General features: G+C 46.7%; 1 protein-coding gene and 1 non-coding gene across 2 annotated transcripts; one reads left to right on the forward strand and one right to left on the reverse strand.

Moving 5' to 3' along the window:
• Positions 1-639: 639 nt before the first annotated feature.
• EIF4A3 (eukaryotic translation initiation factor 4A3) lies at positions 640-13,391 on the forward strand. Its single transcript, XM_022589418.3, has 12 exons — positions 640-849; positions 2,918-2,990; positions 3,617-3,683; positions 4,330-4,392; positions 5,207-5,339; positions 5,534-5,614; positions 7,592-7,733; positions 8,196-8,334; positions 9,325-9,440; positions 12,643-12,750; positions 12,851-12,978; positions 13,166-13,391. The coding sequence occupies exons 1-12, from the start codon at positions 681-683 to the stop codon at positions 13,180-13,182; spliced, it is 1,236 nt and encodes a 411-aa protein (XP_022445126.1). The 5' UTR covers positions 640-680; the 3' UTR covers positions 13,183-13,391.
• On the reverse strand, positions 11,396-11,468 carry TRNAE-CUC (transfer RNA glutamic acid (anticodon CUC)). Its single transcript has one exon. It is a non-coding gene; the product is annotated as a tRNA-Glu (tRNA).
• Positions 13,392-16,559: the final 3,168 nt, after the last annotated feature.

Below are 16,559 nucleotides of genomic sequence, written 5' to 3' on the forward strand. Positions count from 1 at the left end.
AAAAACCGGCCCGGGGGTGTTAAAGTGAGAGCTGACAAGCAGGCAGTTAAAGATTCCAGACTTTCCAAAAGCAGACAATGTGCAGTGAGGATTTCCATCGGGCGGCAGTGATAACGAGTAGTAATGCATTTGCCAGCGTCCCCGGCCGGCGACAACGTCGGAACATGCGTACACATGAAGGAATGGGTACCGGTGGGGACCCGCGCCCAGGTTCCCACTTGAAGCAGGGCCGCCTGGAGACCCCGCCCTGAGCAGGGGCGCCCTGGCGCGGTCCGCAGCCCGTCTGCAGGGTCGCCAGGTCTACCGTCCCGCGCGGAGGATCCGGTAACTGGAAAGGGCTACATCAGCCGGAGAGCCTGGCCGGGAGTACCACACCGAGTACGAACCGCTGGGCCCTGCCGCCTTCGCACCGTTTGTAGGGGTGGGCGGAGCACGGTTCCGCGAGATCCCGCGGGAGCCCCTCCCGCGCAAGAGCCGCAGCACCGCCCCTTTCCCTGCAGCAGGCGCCCTTTCCCTTTCACGTGACCAGGAGCTCCCCGCCCCTTCCGAGGCTTGGCCCCGACGCACGCTCGTACGCACGCACGCTCGTGCTATGACGTCAGTTCCTGGCAGCGGCGGCGCGGCGCCCTGCTTCCGCTTTCCTCTGAGCCGTGAGCTTGGCTCTTAGCCTGCTCGGAATCATGGCGGCTGCAGCTACAATGGCGACCTCGGGCTCGGCGCGGAAGCGGCTGCTCAAAGAGGAAGACATGACCAAAGTGGAATTCGAGACCAGTGAGGAGGTGGACGTGACCCCCACGTTCGACACCATGGGCCTGCGGGAGGACCTGCTGCGCGGTATCTATGCCTACGGTCGGTGAGCTCGGGCCGCGGGCTGGGGCGCCAGCGGGGAGGGGGGGGGCCCAGCCGGGGGTGGTTCCCGAGACTGGGAGTGCGGCCGCCGCGGGGCTGGGGGTCGGGGCTGAGGCCGAGCCCGGGGGCCCTGACGGGCGACCCCTGCCCCCAGCACGTGTCCCCACCCCCGTCTGTGTCGGCCGGTTCGGGTGTTGTTCTCCCGGCGGGGCGCCATGCTGGGTCACGCGAGGGCTGCAGCGTCCCGCGAGGGCTGCAGCGTCCCGCGAGGTCTGCAGGGTCCTCCTTGCACCCCGGAGTCACTCATTCAGCAGATGATTGTCTTGCACCTGCCAGGTGCTAGGAACGTGCGCGGCAATAGGCACTGGCGGCTTAGCAGTGAACCAGGCAGGCCTTAGGGAGCTTGTTATGTTTGGGAGAAGGATTATATAGTCAGTGGTAATGGCTACGAAGAAAATAAAGCGGGATAACGGAATCAAGCGTGATTGGCGAGAGGAGAGAGTTAAAATAGAGCACATAGGTAAGGGGGCTCCCAGGAGGGGCTGGCATTTGAGCTGAGATCTGGGCTAAGGAACCCGTTATGAGAAGATTATGGTAGAACTGGGCAGCTGGTGCCAGGGCCCTGGAGTTGGGAGCCTTATGCATTCCAGGAACAGAAAGAATCTTCCTGTCCTGGGAGCCTAGGAGCGAGTTTTTGTTTTTTGGGGGGGGGGGCGCAGATCTTGAAAAGCATGGTGCGAGGTGATAGAGTTTGAATTTTATTTCTAAGTGCAGTGGGAGGCCATTGGAGGGTTTTAAGCAGGGAAATGATGGGATCAGATTTACAGTCACAGGTGGTCCTGGGTGTCTGGATATGGGGGGAGGTGAGGCAGGAGAGGAAGCAGGGAGATGTTAGGAGGCTTTTGCTCCAGTCCAGGGGAGTGATGATGGTATTGTGGTGGAGATGGAGTACTAACAGAGTTTGCTGATGGGTTGAATGTGAGCAGGAGATGAAAGTCCTGGATGTTTGAGTAACTGGGCAGGTGATGATGCCCTCTCCTCAGGCTGGGAGCACTCGAGGGAGCTCTTCTTGAATGAGGAGAGCTTGAGAGACCTGTAAACCATCCAGTAGGAGATGTCAAGGAGGCAGTTGGGAAGAGTTCGGGTTGGGGATGTAGATGGGCGTGATCAGCATCTATGCTTAATGCCTGGGACTGGGACCGACATCTTTTTTATCCAACAGTTCATGATGTCATGACAGCCTAGCACAGAGAAGGTACGGAGGGAATGGGAGGTGAAGAACCATTGCAGCTGGCCCTCGTGGTGTGGCCGACAGCCCTGCCTGCCTCTTGGCACCCAGGACGTCCCTGCCCTAAAACACTGTTTTTAGTTTCCCATCTACTTGCTGGGTCATCCTGAGGGTTTAAATCATCTGTTATATTTGCTTTTGTGTTAGATGGGAAATTGTACTACATTTTAAAAGACTACCAAAAATTAATTAAAGTACATTATTTGTATGTAAAGTTTTGTTTGTTTACTTGGACAGTAGAGGGGTGGTGTTGTAGTTCATGTAGCTGCATCAAGGCAGGAGGAGTAGATGAAATGGGGTTGTAGGTGATAACAAACAACCTGCAGACTTACTGCTGGTGGGGAGTGGTGACTACAGCACTGATGGGTTTATATTCCTTTTTTTAACTTAAAAAGTAATACAAAAAAAAACCCATTAGTGCAAGTTATTGTAATATAGTCAAACAATACACAAGTAATTGGAGTAAAATATGAGCCTCCCTCACCCCATTCTCCAGGAGTAACCACCAGCATTTTTTAACCTAACTGGGGTGTCTCTATTTTGCAACAGTGTTCCTTAGAGATTGTGTCTGTATAAATAAGATGGTATGTTAGTATAAAAATCCACTTCAGCCTACTTCATTCAGCACTGTTTCTTGAGAGCTTAGTACGTTGGACATTGGGTTAGGAGGGGGTGGGGGATTTTAAAAAGCTAACATCCTCAGCACAAGGAGCTCCAGTGTATGGTTGCAAGTATGCTGTCCTAGTGGTTAGAGCTCATTTTTTCTGTTTTAATTTACAGGTTTTGAAAAACCATCAGCAATCCAGCAGCGAGCTATTAAACAGATAATTAAAGGGAGAGATGTCATTGCACAGTAAGTCTGCTCATGCAGAGGGGGAGTCAGGTGCTGGTTAGCACAGCAATGTGTAGTTCAGTGCTTCTTCATTCAGATGCCGTTACCAGCTCTTGCCTTGACTTCAGCTATGGGCTGTTTGTTTTTAGTTTTGCATCCTCCACTCTAGAAAGCTTTCTTTTTTTTTTTAAGCCAGATTTACTTACTTAACCTATTATTTGGCATATGGAATTGTATATAATACTCTTTTAATAACATTATTCCCTATTTGCCTAATTTTTAAAGACTCATTGACAAAAAAAAAAAGTCTGAAATCGTAGAAAAGAATTATATAAAGGGGAATCTTTTTTTTGCCACCTCTAACACCCATTCTATAGATTCTGCAGCTCTGTCACCCCCTGCTGCAAAGGCCACATTTACTGTCCTTATCACCCGTGATTTAAAAGTTGTGACATTATGCCTGAGTCCCACCACCTTGCAGTTAAGATATTGGTCAGGGGGTGTGGGGGAATCGACTTGGAAAAAGCTGCCCAGTGCTTCTGCAGCTCATCTCCTCAGAGCACTGCTGGGGTGGGGGTTACATGAATGGGAGCAGTGGCATGTAGCCCATCACTCTAAATCCCATTTATCTGTGTTTTCTTTACTAGATCTCAGTCTGGTACAGGCAAAACAGCCACCTTCAGTATTTCTGTCCTCCAGTGTTTGGATATTCAGGTAATCTTAAACTTCTCTTTAATCCTAGGAAATACTTCCTTTACCTTCTGTAACTACAGTGTTCAAGAAGTACAGTTCTTAAATATCTCTAGTTGTACTGATTAAGCACATTTTTAAAGAGAATCTTAAGTGCACACTAATATCTGAGCTAATATCCTGTCATAAATTCCTTTTTATTTAAACTGAAAGTCTTTTAAAACTTTTATTGAAATTTTGTTGATTTACAATGCTGTGTTAGTTTCAGGTGTATAGCAAAGTGATTCAGATCTATATAGTTCCCTGTGCTATACAGTAGGTCCTTTTTGGTTATCTCCTTTTTTACATAGTAGTGTGTATATTTTAATCGCAAACTCCTAATTTATCCCTCCCTCCACCCTTTCCCCTTTGGTAACCATAAGTTTGTTTTCTATGTCTGTAAACCGGGAGATTTTTTTAACTAGTGGAAATTCTTGTCTGTAAACAAGAATCCTGACCAGTATACCCATTATCACTGGATACGCAATTTAAGTAACATTCAGGTTCGCTTACCTGAAATCAGATGTGTGGTTAACTTGAGATAATATTCAAAATAGATCTGAGTCTGAATTAGTGCAATCTACCGTGAAGATACTGAGATTCTCTATTTTCCGACAAATTATTTTACCAGGTTCGTGAAACCCAAGCTTTGATCTTGGCTCCAACGAGAGAGTTAGCTGTACAGATCCAGAAGGTAAGACAGTTAAAGATGGCACTGTCGTATTTGCAAGTACAGTTGACCCTAAACAACATGGGTTAGAACTGCATGGATCCATTTATATGCAGGTTTTAAAAAATGAATATGTACTACAACACTACATGATGCGAAGTTGGTTGGATCCAAGGTTAGGGAGGGCTGATTGTAAAGTCTGTGTGGATATCTGACTAAGCTGGAGTTGAGCAGTCAGTAGGTGGGCCGGCATACCTAACCTCCCTCCCTAACCCCCACGCTGTTCAAGCCAACTGATTGACTTAATCTAATCCGGTTTTTCTGTTCTGTCAGGTTTTTTTTCCCTGATTCCTAACATTTTGTGATAAATCACATATGAGTTGCTGGTTTGTATGAAGTCATTGTTAGTGTAGCTTGTGTGATTCCAATAGTTTTTTGCAATCTTAAAATTGTAATTTTCTTCCAAAAAAATTAAAAATAATTGTAACTATTTTGTTTTTATAGTATAAACATTTTGGAAGTGTATCTATTAAGATGTTAATAGCATCTGTGGGTGGATAGGATTATGAATTTTATATATTTTCTTATTTTTCTGTAAATACATACTGCTTTTGTAATGAAAAAACAGTAAAACTGACTTCATTCTGGCGCAGAAAAGAGTGGAAGGAGGAGACTTGGGCTCTCTGAAGTTTTATGGTAGAAATAATGGCATAAACAATACCCGGTGGTCATCTTAAACTAGAATAGAAACAATCTTCATTTTGGGGGAACTCAGATGTTTCGGACTTCATAGCGGTCTTGGGGCAGACCTTGAACATGAATCTGTATTTTAATTCAGGGCCTGCTTGCTTTGGGTGACTACATGAACGTCCAGTGCCATGCCTGCATTGGGGGCACCAACGTGGGGGAGGACATCAGGAAACTGGATTATGGACAGCATGTTGTCGCTGGCACACCTGGGCGTGTCTTTGGTAATTGCTTTTGTCTATAAAGAGTGCTTAAACAATAGAGGACCATTTTCAAATTGATATGCTACATAGTGGATTTTTGCATTTGAGTAACTTGTAAGAAGTGGAGGGAAGGTCCCTGAAATGCTGTGGAAACTGGTTGAAATGGCTGGCTCTTATAGCCTGAGGTCTACTTATTTCAAAATCTGATTTTATAGATATGATTCGTCGCAGAAGTTTGAGGACACGTGCTATCAAGATGTTGGTTTTGGATGAGGCTGATGAAATGTTGAATAAAGGTATGAGTAACAAAAGAATTCATTTTCTATTGATGTAAAATTCTTAAATTTTCACCGTGTAAAATTGAAATGTGGAACTAATGAACTCAGTATAAGTAGTATGTTCTTTGTGGGAAACAGTTATGCCCTGGGTGCACTTAGGAACATAAAACTCTGATTTTTTTATGGTAGTGGTTTGTAAGACTGATGACAACCAGAACAACAGCATTTCAGCCAAACTGATGGGGTACTGCTCGTTGTGTGGTGGGTGAGCACAGATGGCTGCGGCGTGGAGCTGGGATGTGGTGCAGAGATGCCTGGTGGTGGGGAAGGGGTGAACAGATAGCTGAATAAATCTTGTTACATGGCAGTAGGGTATTTTGTGGTTTGGATGTTCCATAATTTATTTCACTAGTTGTATTTTATTGGTTGTCCAGGTTGTTTTTACTCTTTTATCGGTTATTTTTCAAGGTAAATTTCTAGAATTGGGGTGTATTTCATGCATTTCTCCCAAAATGTATGAGGACAAATATGTGAGGACCCGTAAGTCATAGCAGTTTTGCTCTTAGCACAGCAACTGGGAAATGCATAACGACAGCTGTCACCTTGGTTGAGTAACAGCTGTGGGCAGTACCTCACAGTGTCTTCAAGCCTCCCCTCCCTGCACACCCCCCTCCAGTCTTACTTCCATACCAGGGGGTCAGGTGGGTCATCCCCTTAGACATTGGGGTCGCCTGGCATGAAGGGAATATTTTGCTTCTCAGGAATCACCAGTAACTCATGGGGTTCTTCCCAAGCGTTTTCCTGTTCCCTGGTTCTTGAGCAGTTCTCTCAGGAGCCTAGAGGCTGATGCCACCCCTTGGAGCAGCCCTCCACCCCACCTCTGTCTTGGGCCCCTTACCTGGAGGCCCTGCTCTTCAGCTAAGTTAAAGGTACAGTTACTACAAAGTGAGGTCTCCAGAACCAGTGGCATCTATGTCAGCTGGGAACGTGTCGGACATGTAGCTTCTGGCCCCCTGATCTCTACAGTCAGAACCTCGCAGCCACCTGTCCCCTTCTCACACGTCAGCCTCCTAACCCGTCCTGCAGAGGTGGTGGTGTGGTGACCCGAGGGCCAGGTCCTGCTTGCCAGTGGGTTTTATTCAGCCTGTATCATATGAAATAATGTAAACTAGCTGCATTATTTAATTGGGAGGTTTTTAAATTAAGGTATAATTGACATGTAACATTTTCAGGTGTACAGCATGGGTCAGTATCTGTGGGAGATTTTTTTTTTTTTTTTTTTTTTTTGCGGTACGCAGGCTTCTCACTGTTGTGGCCTCTCCCGTTGCGGAGCACAGGCTCCGGACACGCAGGCTCAGCGGCTTTTTTTTTAAGTGGAGATTTTTTTGGTGAAAATCTAGATCTCGGGCTTCCCTGGTGGCACGGTGGTTGAGAGTCCGCCTGCCGATGCAGGGGACATGGGTTCGTGCCCCGGTCCGGGAAGATCCCACATGCCGCGGAGCAGCTGGGACCCGCGAGCCATGGCCGCTGAGCCTGCGCGTCCAGAGCCTGTGCTCCGCAACGGGAGAGGCCACAACAGTGAGAGGCCCGCGTACCGCAAAAAAAAGAAAAAAAAAATCTAGATCTCTGGATTTATTTAAAATGTGGCAGATCTGGCCACAGTGGATGCATACCCTCACAGAGCAGCAGCAGCTGGAACTGAGATGTGAAACTACCTGCAAGGGTCTGAGGTTGTGGGCTCAGGGCTCAGGTTTCTGTTGCTTTTACCTGTTGGCATCCAGGACTCTTGGGTGGGGCTCTGATCCCTAGAGCACACCAGGGAGAGGAGAGGGGATGTGAGAATTTGGTCCAGCTCTGGAAGAAGCTTCCGTGTGAAATCTTGTACCTTTACAGTCACAGTGCTGCATCCAGTTAAATGTGAACAGTTGATGTGCAACTTCTGTTTCAAAGTGTGCAGCTTTAAGAATTCCCCGTGTGTCTCATTCCTCATCCCAGGTTTCAAAGAACAGATCTACGATGTGTACAGGTACTTGCCCCCGGCCACTCAGGTGGTGCTTATCAGCGCCACACTGCCCCATGAGATCCTAGAGATGACCAACAAGTTTATGACTGACCCTATCCGCATTTTGGTGAAACGGTGAGGATGCCCTACTTCTCAGGTGGGACTAAAACATAGCATAGTTGTATTTGGGTTTTAAAACATGAAATTTCTTTTTAATTTTCTCTTTTGAAAAGCCAGCTTTTGTATAGTCTCCTTTGATCCAGTAATTCCAAATTTAAAAATTTGCTGATAGTATTTACTTATTGATGGAATTATTTACCATTGGCAGTAAAATGTGTATTCTATTGAACAGCCGAACATTTTGTTTAGAACCATATACAAGGTGTGGTTAAAGGTTCATACTGATCCAGGGCTTGGGCCCATGTGGTGGAAGTGGCGACTCCTAGGAGGATGTGGCTGGCGGGAGGGGCGGGGGTTTAATGCCCAGGCTCCTGGGCCGCTGGGGGTTGGGCCCGTGCCTGGAACAGCCCCTGGCCTGTGCACGTCCTCAAGTTTTGGTTGGAAGGATGAGTTGACAGGATTGTGTTTGTCCTCCAGTGATGAACTGACTCTGGAAGGCATCAAGCAGTTTTTTGTGGCTGTGGAGAGAGAAGAGTGGAAGTTCGACACGCTGTGTGACCTCTATGACACACTGACCATCACTCAGGCTGTTATCTTCTGTAACACCAAGAGGAAGGTGCGTGGCCATCCTGGCTCTTTAATGTCCTTGTGGCGAAAACCAAAGATCGGTTTTCATAGAACTTAGGTATTTTCTGTTGAGGACCAGAATTACGTGCTTTAGGCTCTGGGTACGTGGTCTCCTCGGGCAGCCACTGGGCTCTGCCCTTTAGCTCAAAGTCACCCTGGACGATGAGCGGACAAGCGGGTGTATCCAGGGAACGTGTGCAGGGTGTTGATCTGGTCCCTTGACTGAAGGCTCCGGGTCATTGGTTCAGGTGGGGCCTGGACACACGTTCTTTGAGCTCCCAGGTGATGCTGATGTGCCGGCAGAGCTGAGAACCCTGGTAGCTCTCCTTGGAATAGGAACAAGATTTGGACCACATTCCAAAAAAGATGTGAACTTAAATTTCAAATGAGAACAGTGACATATTGTCTTTTAAGAGAATTTTTGCCCCGATATTTGCTGAGCAGAATTAAGTTTTCTACACAGCCAGTGAGGATTAGCCTGAGTTTTGTTTATATATATATATATATATATATTTTTTTTTTTTTAATTTGGCTGTGCTGGGTCTTCGTTGTTGCGCATGGACTTTCTCTAGTTGTGGCGAGCGGGGGCTACTCTTCGTTGTGGTGTGCAGGCTTCTCATTGTGATGGCTTCTCTTGTTGCAGAGCAAGGGCTCTAAGCACGCGGACTTCAGTAGTTGCAGCACACAGGCTCAGGAGTTGTGGCTCGCAGGCTCTAGAGCGCAGGCTCAGTAGTTGTGGCACACGGTCTTAGTTGCTCCGCGACATGTGGGATCTTCCCAGACCAGGGCTCGAACCCCTGTCCCCCGCATTGGCGGGTGGGGTTCTTAACCACTGCGCCACTAGGGAAGTCCCTAGCCTGAGTTTTAAGAGCACTTGTTTATGAATATTCGAATTGGTTCTGCAGGTAATTGACATGAAATCCTGTATACAGTCTCTGGTTTGTGAACTTATGGCAGCATCTGTTGATTCCATCTGTAGGTTGACTGGCTGACGGAGAAGATGAGGGAAGCCAACTTCACCGTGTCATCCATGCACGGGGACATGCCCCAGAAGGAGCGTGAGTCCATCATGAAGGAGTTCCGGTCGGGTGCCAGGTGGGTTGGCTGAGCTCTCTGCTGTGGTCCTGGTGCTGGTGCTGTGGGCCAGCATTTACGGGGTGTTACCCGAGTTTTCCCCCCCCACAGCTGAGCTCGGGCAGGTCACCAACTTGCTGGTGAGCAGGGCAGCCACTGCTGGTGTGATAGGCTGAGATGAGAACTAGCCTTAACTACGTAGGTCGGTTGCCTTATTTAGAAGCGTATTTTTCTGTTTCCAAATAAATGGAGATTTTCTGTTTATCTTTTTGTATTGGTTTTAGCTTAATCCCACTGTGGCCAGAGAACCCGCTTTGTGTGATTTCATCTCCTCAGTGTGTATTCAGACTTGCTTTGTGGCCCAGCACGGGGTCGTTTTACAAACGTTCTCTGTGCTTAGACAAGATGGGTGCTGTGTGGTGTTGGATTTCAGTTGCTAGCTGTATTTCTCAAACCTGCATCCTTACCCTTTTTCCCTTAAGCCTTGTTTCATCAGTGTTGAGAGTGCCGGTTTTCCTCTTGGGGGTTCTGTCCGTTCTTGCATTATGGGTCCAGAGACCTGAGTGTACAAGTTCAGAATTACTACATTTCTGGAGGATTTAGCTTTTGCTGTGGAAGTGTCTGCCCTTCTGTACTAGGGCTTTTGTCCTGAATCCTGCTCTGTCTGACCAGCAGCACCGGCTCTGAACGCTTGGTGTCTCCTTAGTACCACCTTTCTTCCTTCACCTCTGGTTTGTAGACTTAAGCTTTAGATGGATTTCATGCAACCAGCATATAGTTGGGTTTTATTTTTCCTTTTCTTTTAATCTAATGATAATTGCTGTCTATTTTTTTATTTTTGGCTGCGTTGGGTCTTCATTGCTGCAGGGCTTTCTCTAGTTGCGGTGAGTGGGGGCTACTCTTTGTTGCGGCGCACGGGCTTCTCATTTTGGTGTCTTCTCTTGTTGTGGAGTATGGGCTCTAGGCGTGTGGGCTTCAGTAGTTGTGGCACGTGGGCTCAGTAGTTGTGGCTCGCGGGCTCTAGAGCGCAGGCTCAGTAGTTGTGGTGCACAGGCTTAGTTTCTCTGTGGCATGTGGGATCTTCCTGGACCAGAGCTCGAACTTGTGTCCCCTGCATTGGCAGGCGGATTCTTAACCACTACGCTACAAGGGAAGCCCATAATTGTCTTTTAACTGGAACATTTAGTCCAGTTTCGTTTAATGTAAATACTGATATATTTGGTTTTAAGTTGACCATCTTATATCTTACTTGTCATTTCTCTTCTGTGGTTCTTTTTTCTTTCTTTAGTTTGGATTTTTTGTTGTTGTTATTCCTTTTCCCCACTTTTTTTTCCTTGTGGTACGTGGGCCTCTCACTGTTGTGGTCTCTCCCATTGCAGAGCACAGGCTCTGGACGCGCAGGCTCAGTGGCCATGGCTCACGGGCCCAGCCTCTCCGTGGCATGTGGGATCTTCCCGGACCGGGGCACGAACCCATGTCCCCTGCATCGGCAGGCGGACTCTCAACCACTGCGCCACCAGGGAAGCCCTCCCCACTTTTTATTTTGGAAAATGTTTATTTCTTTATGTTATTTAGTGGTCACCCTGAAGAGTCATCAGCAGCTGTGGTTGCTTGGTACCTTTACCATCTCCTCTGAGAGCACAGAGAACTTGAAACCCTGACTTCAGTGACCCCCCCCCCACCCCAGACTTCTGTCACTGTTGTCATGCGTTTTAATTTACATATATTTCAACCTCAACAAGAAATTTTTGCTTTATATCATTACATAATTCATATAATGAATGCTGCATAGTGACCATACTCATTACTCTTCTGTTTTTCCTTTATCTCTGAGCTTCCATCAGGGATGCATTTTAATATATACATATATATATATATTTTTAATATATACATATATATACATATTTATTTTGGCTGCACCAGGTCTTAGTTGCGGCACGTGGGATCTTTAGTTGCGGCATGCATACGGGATCTAGTTCCCCGACCAGGGATCAAACCTGGGCCCCCTGCATTGAGAGTGCAGAGTCTTACCCACTAGACCATCAGGGAAGTCCCAGGGATGCATTTCCTTGTGCTTGAAGAATGTCTTTCTGTATTTAGTTTGGGTCTGCTGGTAACAAAATGTTTAAGTTTCTTTGGAAATGTCTGCTTCATCTTGAAACACCTCCTTCTGATGTGTTGAAGGAGGCAGTCCAGGCGGGACCGGTCCCAGAAGTCCTGTGGACACCAAACTCTGCAGACATTCTAATCCCTTACGTGAAGTGGCCTAGTGCAGTCGGCCCTCTCTATCTGGTGTTTCTTGGCTGTGTCGGTCCTGTGGGGATGTCCCCTGCTGCTGCTCGTGTAAAACAGCGTCTTCTCTGCAGGCTGTGCTTAGTCCGTTTTGTTTCTGTGGTTTCACGCTGATGAGTCCATGTGTGATTCAGCCTTACTCCTTCCGTCTGGCACTTCTGTGACTCTTGGCCTTACCCCTCTGTTGGCGCTTTGGCCCCATTCTTTCCTCTTCCTCTAGGGCTCCAGTTATATGTGATTATCTGGCAGGATTATTTTCTCCTGTTCTGCTGTCCCTTCAGACTTTGAATGCTTCTAGATCAGCGATGTCCAATAGAAATATAATTCAAGTAAACATATGTCATTTAACCCAACATATCATATCACTTCAACATGTAATCAACATTAAAAATATTAACGAGGTTTTTTTGCGTTTTTTTTGTACTAAGTATTCAAATCCAGTGTGAATTTTACACCGTAAGACAATCTCATTTCAGACCAGCCACTCTGGTGCTTGGTGGGCTGGTGGCCTCAGCATTGGATAGTGTGGGTCTGTGGTGTGTCAGATTCTGTCCTGTGTGAAGGACACAGAGGTGTGAGTTGCATTTCTAATTTGAAGATACTGTAGACACTGCACCAAAATCAGTGAGGCTGCTGTACTTGAGTTTTTGCTAGACAAAAGTAAAATGTCCTTCCCAATTATTGGTATGGGACTGGCTCGAAACAAATTAAATGTAGTAGTGTAAAAGATAGCCAAATTGTTTTTTTTTTATCAGCACACATGACCTAAGTAATGAAATATACCAAACGCACCTTCTGAACGTGGCTTTCTGGTGCTGTCCCTTGTGCTTCAGCCTGCAGAGGGGCCAGTGTGAGGGGCCCTGATGTGTTCGTAGCCGGGTCTGACCCTTTTATGCTAGGGTGATTGTCTCAAATGCCTTTCTTTGTGCAGCCGAGTGCTCATTTCTACAGACGTCTGGGCCCGGGGGCTGGACGTGCCCCAGGTGTCCCTCATCATTAATTACGACCTGCCCAACAACAGAGAGCTGTACATACACAGGTAGGCAGCACAAGTTTTTCTTTGGTTTCAGTCTTGTTGATGGATTTACTGAAACCTTTTTTGCTATGTTTACTGAAGTGATTTTGCTTTATTGTTGAAGAATTGGGCGATCAGGTCGATATGGCCGAAAGGGTGTGGCCATTAATTTTGTGAAGAATGATGATATCCGAATCCTCAGAGACATTGAGCAGTACTACTCCACTCAGATTGACGAGATGCCCATGAACGGTAAGACAATAAATCCATATTTGTGATTGTTTTAGAGAGAGCTTCCTGGTTCTTGGTTTGGGGCACTTGAGGTTTTTCCCGCTTTTTTTTTTCTTTTGTTTTTGAGAAGTCTTTTGTGAGCCTTTAGTTAAATTTACAAATTTTCACTTTGTTTGTATTCTTCCTTCTTGTTTATCTTCTCTTTCAGTTGCTGATCTGATTTGAACAATCTGCTTGCTGGAGCCTGTTCACCTATTTTGTATCAATTTGGAAATATTTAGGGGCAGTTTCTGTTTAATGGGGTTTATGTGAATTCTCTTCTCAAAGCCCCCACAGGACAAACTTTGGAGATTCTGCCACCTTTTCTTACCCACATGTAAATAATGCATTGCTTTAAGTCTTTTTCATTAAACATTTAAAACTTTTCCCATAAACTCTAATTTGTATTTCTTTCTAATTTTTGTTTGCCCTCAGCTTTTCTAGTAACCTGCTGTCTGTATGACCTTGGGCAGTCATTTCACTCTTTTTTGATCTTTAAGATGGTGAAATGGAAGTGGTAAGCTGCCTGGCCTCTCCACACTTACCCAGATTGGTACCCAATCCAATTTCTTATGGATGGCAGGTGGGGGAGTTGAGACCATAAATACTTTTCTCTGGGTTGGCCTGGGTCTGTGTGCCCAGATGCAGAGGGGCAGGATGGCACCCTGGGCAGATAACCGGGAGGAAGGATTCACCAGCCAGGCTTCCTCTGGACTAATGAGCCCACCGGTCACAGCTGAGGAGGGGTTGTGCACAGGGCACCATAGGTGATTCAGGGAGGGGCAAGCAGGAAACAAGCCAGAAGGTAAGACACCTGAGAAACTTAACCTAATTGAGATGCTGTCAAGTAAGGTAACAAAGAAATGGCAAACATCCACGGAAATGTGTATCCTTGGGGGTGATTCAGAAGTGTTATGTTTTCATAACCATTAACCCTGAGTGTTGGTGAAGGTGTGGGGGGCGTGATGGTGGCGTTAGTAGGTACAGACTTTTTGGAAAGCAGCCTGGCTCTTGGACAGTAGGAGCAATTAGAATACTTCCCTTTGAGGGCGTCCTTCTGCGTAGGCAGTAGTCTGGAGTGCAGACTGCACAGGTGAGCTCACCAGTGTCCTCCAGCACCAGGAAAGGAGTGCGCATCACTGGGGGCTCGGGGAGGGAAGCAATGGGACATCGGCACTGACGCACGTGGGTGGAGGTTCTTGGGCAGGTGCTTGGGGCCACTCGCGTCACAGGTCAGGTGGGTTCAGCTGTAACCCATGGTGGCTAAGTGTTGAAAGAAGGGGCTGGTGTGTCAGGTTAGACAGAAATGTTCACAGCATTATTCATAATAGCTGAAAAGTGGAAATAACCCAAGTGCCCATCGACTGAAAGATATGGTAAGTACACATGAACATTATTTGGCAATAGGAAAGAATGAAGTGCTGACACGTTGCAATATGGATGAACCTTGAAAATAGGCTAACTGGAAGAAGCCAGTCACAAAAGGCCACAGTGTTTCCGTTTCTGTGAAATGTCCCAAATGGGTAAATCCATAGGACAGAAAGCAGATTAGTGGTTTTCTGGGGGCTGAGAGGTGGAAATAGGGAGTGACTGCTAAAGGGGACAGGGCTTCTTTGGGGGTGATGAAAATGTGGAACTAGACAGAGGTAAGTGTTGCACAATTCTGTGAATGTACTAAAAAGTACTGAATTGTACATTTTAAAGTGGTAAAATTGTGTGGTATGTGATCTATACCTCAGAAATCGGGCAATCTTATACTTCCTCCTCTAAAAGTATACTTAAAGACAGAAAGGGCATGAGCAAGGGGGGAAAATATTTGCAAAGCATATACTTGGCAAAGGACTTAAACTAGAAAATGTCAAGAACTTTAAGTGTAGGTAGAATGGTGGTCCCCCCAAAATGCCCACATCTTAATCCCTGGAACCTGTGAATATGCTACATTAAATGGTAAGGACTTTGCAGGTGTAATTAAAGATTGAGATGAAAGTATCCTGGATTATCCAGGTGGACCCTATCTAATCACATGCGCCCTTTAAAGTCAAGAATGCTCTGGGCTACCATGGGTCAGAGAGTGGTATAATGGAAGAGGCAGGATTGATTCTCTGGGGTGAGGACTCAACCCACCATCGCTGGATTTGAAGATGAAGGTGCCACGAGCCAGGATATGGAGCAGCCTCTAGAAGCTGAGGAGGACGTCTGGCTCAACCACAGGGACATGTGGACCTCACACCCATACACTCAGGAGACTGAATTCTGCCGACAACTTGCATGAGCAGGGGAGCACATTCTCCCCTGGAGCCTCCAGAGAAGAAGCTGCCCTGCTGACACCTAATTTAGCCCAGCTGACCGTGTCAAATTTCTGACCTACAGAACTGTGATAGAATAAATGTGTTATTTTGAGCCACAGAGATTGTGGTAATTTGTTATGGTAGCAGTTGGAAAAACAATGTACTTTGTAACTCAATAATAAGGTCAACAAATCCAAGTAAAAAATGGGCAAGATACCTGAACAGACACTTCACCAGAGAAGATTTATGGGTGACAAGTCCATGAATGAAAGATGCTCGCCATCTTCAGTTGCAAATCAGACCTGCGAGATCCACTGTCACTGGAACAGCTGAAAATGAGCATACGGACCACACCAAGCGACAGCAAGGCTGGTAGGAGTGCAGAGTGGGTCACCCACTTTGGAAAACAGTTCAGTCACGCACACACCCTCCACGTGACCTGACCATATCACACTTGCGGTGTTTGCTCAAGAGAAATGAAAACATGTCCGTTCACAGACTGGTCCATGATTACATCATCTTTATTCACAATAGTCAAAAACTGAAAACAATCCTTACATCCATGTAAATTTAATAAATGTGGCACCTCTATCCAATGGAAAACTATTTGGCAATTAAAAAGCACACAACATGGATAAATCTCAAAGTAATTAGACTAATTAATTAGACCAAAAGAAATACATGCTATATGATTCCATTTATATAAAATTCCAGAAAATGTAAACTAGTCTATAGTGGCCAAAAGCAGACCAGCTGTTGCCTGGGAACGGAGGTGTTGGGGGTAGCAGCTTAGTCTACATAGCCGTTGGGCAGGGTCGGGGGGAGGGTGTATCTCCCACCACATGACTGACACCAGGCCTGGCTGGCTGTTTTCCAGTCATCCTAGGGATGGGTGATACGAGGGTGTGAGGTGGGGACGTGAGGGCGCTGCTTTGAGCATGCACAGTACAGCACACATGCACACCCTGCTCGGGAACGTCCAGGGGCCCATCAAGGAAGGAGTCCTGCTTCTGTGTCAGGGCCTCTAGACACATCCTCCTTAGCCTGAATCTCAGAAGGACCAGCAGAAGCTTGATTGCAAATGCCCCTTTTATTAAAAATAATTGCACTTCAGATTAAGGGATCCCCAAGTCCTGTGAATTCTGCCGAGTGCCTAGGCCCACTTGTCAGACTGGTGGACAGCCTCCACCCGTTGTCGGGGGCAGCTGCCCAGAAAGCAGTCTGCAGCGGCCCCCCCAGCTCTGCTTTCATCAGGTCAGAGCAGCAGCAGAGCTG

The sequence above is a fragment of the Delphinapterus leucas genome, chromosome 19 (assembly GCF_059928025.1).
Source record: "Delphinapterus leucas isolate spDelLeu-1000000601 "Yukka" chromosome 19, BTC_Dleu_Yukka2, whole genome shotgun sequence".
Taxonomy (NCBI): domain Eukaryota; kingdom Metazoa; phylum Chordata; class Mammalia; order Artiodactyla; family Monodontidae; genus Delphinapterus; species Delphinapterus leucas.

Excerpts from the sequence above, each read along its gene's own strand:
- EIF4A3 (XM_022589418.3), top strand. The coding sequence starts at position 681 with ATGGCGGCTGCAGCTACAATGGCGACCTCGGGCTCGGCGCGGAAGCGG. Across the intron at positions 3,684-4,329 it reads TCCAGTGTTTGGATATTCAG|GTTCGTGAAACCCAAGCTTT; the intron begins GTAATCTTAAAC and ends TTATTTTACCAG. Across the intron at positions 5,615-7,591 it reads TGATGAAATGTTGAATAAAG|GTTTCAAAGAACAGATCTAC; the intron begins GTATGAGTAACA and ends TCCTCATCCCAG.